Source organism: Canis lupus, unplaced genomic scaffold, assembly GCF_011100685.1.
Source record: "Canis lupus familiaris isolate Mischka breed German Shepherd unplaced genomic scaffold, alternate assembly UU_Cfam_GSD_1.0 chrUn_S553H715, whole genome shotgun sequence".
Classification (NCBI taxonomy): domain Eukaryota; kingdom Metazoa; phylum Chordata; class Mammalia; order Carnivora; family Canidae; genus Canis; species Canis lupus.
The window spans coordinates 1-7,459 of NW_023331492.1; the positions used below are offsets into that span (position 1 = coordinate 1).

General features: G+C 39.5%; 1 protein-coding gene across 1 annotated transcript; it reads left to right on the forward strand.

Annotated features, from left to right (window-relative positions):
- The first annotated feature begins 2,755 nt into the window (after window positions 1-2,755).
- Window positions 2,756-3,686, forward strand: LOC119868924 (olfactory receptor 4C11-like). Its single transcript, XM_038589634.1, is given in 2 exon segments — window positions 2,756-2,827; window positions 2,829-3,686. Coding segments are annotated over 2 exon segments (930 nt in total).
- Window positions 3,687-7,459: the final 3,773 nt, after the last annotated feature.

Genomic DNA, 7,459 nt, shown 5'->3' on the forward strand with positions numbered 1-7,459 from the left:
TTTTTTTGAATAATTATCAGATATCAAGTCCAGGACTCTAGATTACTATGTAATCACAGGTTTTCATTCTATTCAAAAGATATTATTTATGACCCTATTAAACACCCTTAATTACAAGAAGAGATCACCTTTTTCCAATAATCTATTAATATATATTGAACTTTAAGTTCTTTAACACACCTAGTTCATGTGCTATAATTAAAAGAGAAGGGACACTTTAGGGAATGACTTTCCCCAGACTCCTATATTATGCATCATTCCTGTTTAAATGCTGCTGCAGGAAAGGCAAAAGAGAAGCATTTCCCAGTAAAAATTCCATGTGAGAGTTGATTTCAGAAGGTGTGGGATGAAATCAAGACCAACTTTATCTTTGGCATGCAGGCAAGAACCTGAGCCTCAGTGACAGCAAAGAGCTCAGACAGAATTTTAGAACACTTTTTTTTTGTTGTTTTTTAATTCTCATGTGAGTGAGAAATTCTTTTCTTTCTTGAGAAGAAAAGAGGATGACTGAACATCCTAACCTTTGGATAAGCTCTTATCAAAACTGGTAAGATTTGTGTTGGGGATTAACTTGTATTTAATACTCAGAGAAAATTTATCTGATCAATGCTACAGTGCACACCTAACACGTTTTTATGTATTAAATTTGTGGAAAGATAGAAAGTTTAGAGAATTTTCTAGAAGTGTTTTACAATCTAATGTGAGAAGTTGAAATAAAAGAAATGGACAGCAGCTCCTGGTGGAGAGATAATCAAATAGAAATAATACCTATTTGAGTGTCCCAGAAAATACTCCACGAGATGATGATTTTACTTTGGGAAGTAGGAGCCTTTTTCAGTGGTAACTGAGTAGAATAGACCAAAGATATTGGGTTGTATCATAGTAAATTCTCTTAAATATTTCATTCATTTTATGAATACTTATTATTAATATGTACTTCTTTCTAGATGCTTAAAATCAGCAGTGAACAGATAAAAATTACTTTCTTTATTTTGCTTCTTTCATGTATGCCACTCTTCTATTATTATGTGAACTATACAATGTCTCGAACTAAATTCTATCAAGTAGATAGGTAGATAGGTAGATAGTAGTAGATAGGTAGTCCACCTATTGATCTATATAGATGATAGATCAATAGGTGGACTGATAGAACGATAGATAGATAATGCTTTTATAATACTTAATTGTTAGATACCATGAACAAGATTTCATTCCTCTTTGCTGGATTTGGACAAAGAACGTATTTGCCATCTCTTGAAACTACAGTGGAACCTGTAGTGAATGGCAGTGTTGTTGGGGCATGAGGTGGTAGAGTCCCTGAGTCCAGATTTGGCTCTACATGCTGACTCACCCACCTCCTCAAACACTTAAACTTTCATGTGTCCCTGGAGATCTTGCTTTTCCCTCTTTGTTCCCGCGCAGCCCATGTCAGAAGACTTTTGTATGACTAGGTATTATGCCAAGGAGATTAATAACACAATCTACAAAGATTAGGTTTTTTAAAGCTTTATTTTTAATGCAGCATGACTATGGCATATTTGAACTCCCAAATGAATATATATTGGAGAAGGTCATCCTCCTAAACTTCTATTCCAAAAATGCAACATATAAATAAATGAATATATATACATATACATTGATATGTATGTATACAATTTACTATTATATCTAATGAATTTAAATGCAATAATGTAGAATTTTAAAAGAACAAGGTTTTAGGGGTTCCAAGTGGCTCTCTTGGTTAAACATCTGCTTATGCCCCAGATATGATCTCAGGGTCCAGGGATCGACACTGTATCAAACTCCCTTCTCAGGAGAAAGGCTAAACTTCATCCCTCAGCTCCTCCCTCCACTGCAGTCATGTTTACTCTCTCTCATTCTCTGTCAGTGATTTCTCAAAAAAAGTATAATTTTTAAAATTAAAAAAAAAGTAAAAATGTTTATGATAGGCCACTGAGGGGGACACTTGATGGTATGAGCACTGGGTATTACACTGTATGTTGGCATATCGAACTCCAATGAAAAAAAATATACAAAAAAAAAGAAACTGAATTTAGAACTGTAAAATAGAAATTATTAAGAATTATTAACAGTGAAAAAAAGAATTAGTAACAGTGAAATAACTCAGTCGAGGTAACAGATTAAAAAATACGTTTCACAATGGACTGACCAATTGACTGAATATTCACTGCTAAAATATTGATGGTTTATCTCTTGTCCTCTCTGCCTCTCTTTTTCTTTCTTTTAGGTTTCATTAAGGAAAACACTATCAAATGTTTCTACATGATCCTTGAATGTTCAGAATATTTATTGTAAGATACTTTATTACTAACCTACTATGTTGTAGTAGTGTGAAAGTGCATTATGTAAATCATGATGAATTTTCCCTATTTTGTAGACTTGTATCCAAATAGGTCCTTGCTAGAAACTGAAAAAACACATTCAGCTCAGAAAGATGCCGTCTTCTATCGAATCCTCTAAATTAATGTTTATTATGCCTGAATAATCAGGTCTCTATAGTTATTGATATATTTCTTGTTTCCTAAGCAACCAAGTTAATAAGTTGTGAATAAATATTGTGGTTTCCACTTTATTCAGGAGAAAACAACATGAATGGTGGATAATACACTGGTAGCGGCACTTCAATGATCAAACATATGGATTAAACCTCCAAATATGGAGTGTTCATTTCACAGAATGCTTCCTTGCAGATTAATTATTTCTAACCTGCATTTTCTCCACTTTGCCTGAAATAATGCAGCAAAATAACAGTACTACTGAGTTCATACTGTTAGGATTGACCCAAGATCCTATGAAAAAGAAACGGTATTTGTAATATTTTCATTTTTTATTTGGGAACTGTGGTTGGGAATTTGCTTATTATTGTGACCATCAAGTCCAGTCGGACACTTGGGAGCCCCATGTACTATTTCTTATTTTATTTGTCCCTTGCTGATTCCTGCTTTTCAACTTCCACAGCCCCAAGACTAATTGTGGATTCACTCTCTGCAAAAAATATCATAACTTACAATGAATGCATGACTCAAGTCTTTGCACTACATTTCTTTGGTTGCATGGAGGTTTTTGTCCTCCTCCTCATGGCCTTTGACCGGTATGTGGCCATCTGTAAGCCCTTACATTACCCAACCATCATGAGCCGGCGGGTTTGCACCATCCTAATTGTTCTGGCATGGGTTGGATCTTTTATCCATTCTATAGCCCAGATTATCCTGGCTTTGAGATTGCCCTTCTGTGGACCCAATTTGATTGATCATTACTGCTGTGATTTGCAGCCCTTGCTGAAACTTGCTTGCATTGACACTTATAAGATCAACCTACTGTTGGTTTCTAATAGTGGGGCCATTTGCTCAAGCAGTTTTGTGATTCTGATGATCTCCTACATTGTCATCTTGCATTCCCTGCGAAACCACAGTGCAGAAGGGAGGAAAAAAGCTCTCTCTACTTGCACTTCTCACATCATCGTAGTAGTCTTATGCTTTGGTCCCTGTATATTCACATATACACGCCCCCCAACCACTTACCCCATGGACAAGATGATGGCCGTGTTTTATACTATTGGGACACCGCTTGTCAACCCACTCATCTACACACTGAGGAATGCAGAAGTGAAAAATGCCATGCGAAAGCTATGGCATATCAAAATTACCTCAGAAAGCAGAAGATGAATTGAGGACTTTGGTTGATTACTTAATCTGTACAGATATCAAATATGATACTGTGTATCCTGATTTACCCAACACACTCAAATATATCACACCAGAGTTCCTTACTTTTTTTGGTACTTCTGCCCTTAAACTAGTAGCTTCCCTTATATTGCCAGTCTGGTTCTTTCTTTTATTGAGAGCTCACTTCTGATGTTGCTGATTGGGAAATACTGCTCAAAACTCTGTCTACACTCTGGTATATTAATAAGAAAGATATTTATACAACACAACTATTCAAAAATGATCATCCATAAATAATAATTTTATGACTTGTAATTACCTGTATAGCACATTTCAAATAAGGTATCCTACTGTCTTTTCAACACATTCAGAGCATTGGGACTTTTTTTTTTGGGGGGGGGCATTAGAAATTCTTTACATTATATCATTAGTTTGCTTTATATTTTTATTTTTTTTAATTTTTTTAAGATTTTATTTATTTATTCATGAGAGACAGAGAGAGAGGCAGAGACACAGGTAGAGCGCAAAGCAGGCTCTATGCAGGGAGCCTGATTGGGACTCGATCCTGGGACTCCAGGATCATGCCCTGGGCCTAAGGCAGGCACTAAACCACTGAGCCACCCAGGGATTCCCCCATTAGTTTATCTTTATAAAGTTCCATACAAGTGAACCAAAGGCCTCAAGGTGTGTATGTGTGTATATATAGATATATATTTTTTTCTTATTGTTTCTTTTGGCTATTAACATATTTGACACATTATGTAAAGGATTTTTGAAGTGTTTTATTACAAAGATCTTGAGATATTCAGCTAATTTGTGTGATTGTTATATACCAAGAGAATTCTTTTTTTTTTTTTTTTTTTTTTAACCAAGAGAATTCTATAAGTCAAAGAGGGAAGGAGGCAAAATAATCTAGGCTGGCAAGACTAAATAAGAATTTAAAATGCACCATAGATAAAACATATTTTCTGAGATCGAAGTACAGAAAGGTAAAACCTAGTTTTAAGGAAAAAATGACCATGATGGCAGAGGAGTAGGAGCCTCAATTCACCTGGCACCACCAACTTCCAAAAGTTACGGAAGATAACTTCAAACTATCCTGAAAACCTACGAATCTGACTTGAGATTTAAAGAGAGAACAGCCTGTACCCTACAGAGAGAAAAGTTTTGGCTTCTAACAAGGTAGGAAGGTGGAGAAAAATAAAAAAGAATCAAGTGGGGGAGGGGCCCCACCAGGAGTAGGACTAAGGGGGCAGCGGGAGCCTCAGGGACAGGAAAGCCCCGCCCCGGAGAAGGGGGAACTTAAAAATTTTGCACGGGATGGAAAGGCGCTTAGCAGAGAACTGGTGCAAGATCGTGGAGCCGCCAGTCTCCCGGAGTCACAGAGGAAGTGCGCCCAGGGGAGAGCGCCCCACACACCATTGGCCAAGCATGATACAGGGCTGGAGCACGCCCGGTGGGGCCTCGGGAGCAACTCAGGCAGCGGCTCCACGTGAGGGGGCTGTGCCCTGCTGCCTTCACCGCCAGGGAGCAGGGAGCGAGATTCCAGCAGCACAGGCCCAGGATCCCAGGGCACCAGGGGGCAGAGGCCAGGATCCTGCGGCTCCCCCAGGACAGGCAGAGGTGGGGAGAACACTGGACAGCAAGGATGCTCCTGCTGCAGGGTGCCCTGAGCTGTACAGGCATCCAGGAGCATCCAGGCCCCTGCGGACTGGAACCTGTGGGAGTTACTGCGGGAGCTGACACCAGGGCTGGAGAGCTGGCCGACACCAGTGGGGTTGCTCCTCCTGGTGTCACCCTGTGCCTGGGAGGGGCGGGGCCGTCAGGGGACTAGGGCCTCACAGGATAAACAGCTCCCACTGAGCCTGGAACCCAGTGGTAGGGAGGGCAGCTCTCTAGGTACACACACCTGAGAAGCAGCACAACAGGCCTCTCCCCCAGAAGACCACCTGGAAGGACAGGGGAAGAGCAAATTCTTGACTGAGCAGCGCTGGAAAGCTCCAGGAGAAGTTGAGGGATTTACAGTATATAGAACTAGAGGGCACCCCTCCTTTTTTTTTTTTCCTTTTTCAAGTTCCACTTGTTTTTATATCAGACTGTAAATTTCCAGGTTTTTTTTTTTCACTTTTCTGACCTTAGTTACAATATTTTACCATTTTTTTCTTCCTTTTTCACTTTCATATTTCTACAATTATAGTTTTTCGATACATTTTCCACTTCTAGATTCCCTTCAACATACTCAACTTAATTTTAGAAGATATATAAGATATGTTATTGTTTTGTTTTGTGTTTTTTGTTTCCTCTGCCTCATTTGTTCTACAATGGCAGAAGTTAATACCTTCTAAACATGACCAGCATGCCCTCAGAACCAAGTGGTATACAGCACTGGTTCATTCTGTGAGATTCTTCATTCCCATTCTCCCCCCTCTTTATATCTCATTTATGCTTTGGTGATCAATGTTGGGGCTTTCTACAAGTATTTCTGGTTTATATAAATTTGGGACTGAGCATCTTCTAAAATACAAAACTTAATATACTCAGAACCAAGACGATCACACTGTAGGACCATTCAGGTAGACTACATTCTCCCTCCACTACAATATCATCACCACCACCATCTCCCAGTCCCCCCCCCCCCCCCCCCCCCCCGGTTTAATTCCTCTTCCTTTTTTCCTCTTCTTTTTTCTTCTTCTTCTTTGTGATCCTTGGCCTTTTATTTTTTACTACTTTGCTTTTTTTTTAGATTCTATTTATTTATTCATGACAGATACAGAGAGGGGAGAGGCAGAGACACAGGCAGAGGAAGATACAGGCTCCATGCAGGGAGCCGAATGTGGGACTTGATCCCGGGTCTCCAGGATCACACCCAGGGGTGAAGGTGGCTCTAAACCACTGTGCCACCAGGGCTGCCCTACTACTTTGTTTTAAAATTTGTTTGTCACTTTAGTGGTCCTTTGTATTATTACTTTCTGGTCTATGTCTTCTGGTCTTTGACATTGGAAGAATCATTTAGGGTTAAATTTACTTAGGTTGTGCTTGGTATTCTTGACTCAGACCATTCATACAGCCTCTCTGCACTGAGCAAAATGACTAGAAGAAAGAACTCCCCACAAAAGAAAGAATCAGAAATAGTACTCTCTGCCATAGGGTTACAAAATTTGGATTACAATTAAATGTCAGAAAGTCATTTCAGAAACAAAATTATAAAGTTACTAGTGGCTCTGGTGTTGTGCGCGCTGCGACAACACGATCAGGGTCCTGAGAATAAGGGGATGACAAAAATAAAAGTAAAGAGATGGGGACAGAAAGGACACAGTGGATGATGTCCAAGCAGTGCCAGCTTTTTCAAGGTTTTACAACATTCTACAGCATGAGCTAAACAAAGCCAAGATGGTGTTTATTTTTTAGCAGGTTTGTGAAACCCTCCAAAGTTCCCTTTTCTCAGCATGCAAGACAGACTCACGGTTCCAGAAGACCTTGGTAAATAGATAAGCTTGTTGCTCCAGATGTGCATACTTCAAAGGAATATTAGGTATGGTAAACAGACCAGCAAGGACAGACAGACCCTTATTTACATTTATGACCAGGTCAGAATAAGTTGTATCTATTGTGTTATGTGGACGATCACATACAAGCGAGCCTTGAGAACCATTGCTCAAGCCCTTTCTCAAGCGTCTACCAACTATTCACCCTTTAGGCTCCTGAACCTTTTGAGTGAATGAGGGACGCAAGTCCGGGCCTGGTTTGGTTCAGTTACTCCAGCTACTTCGTGG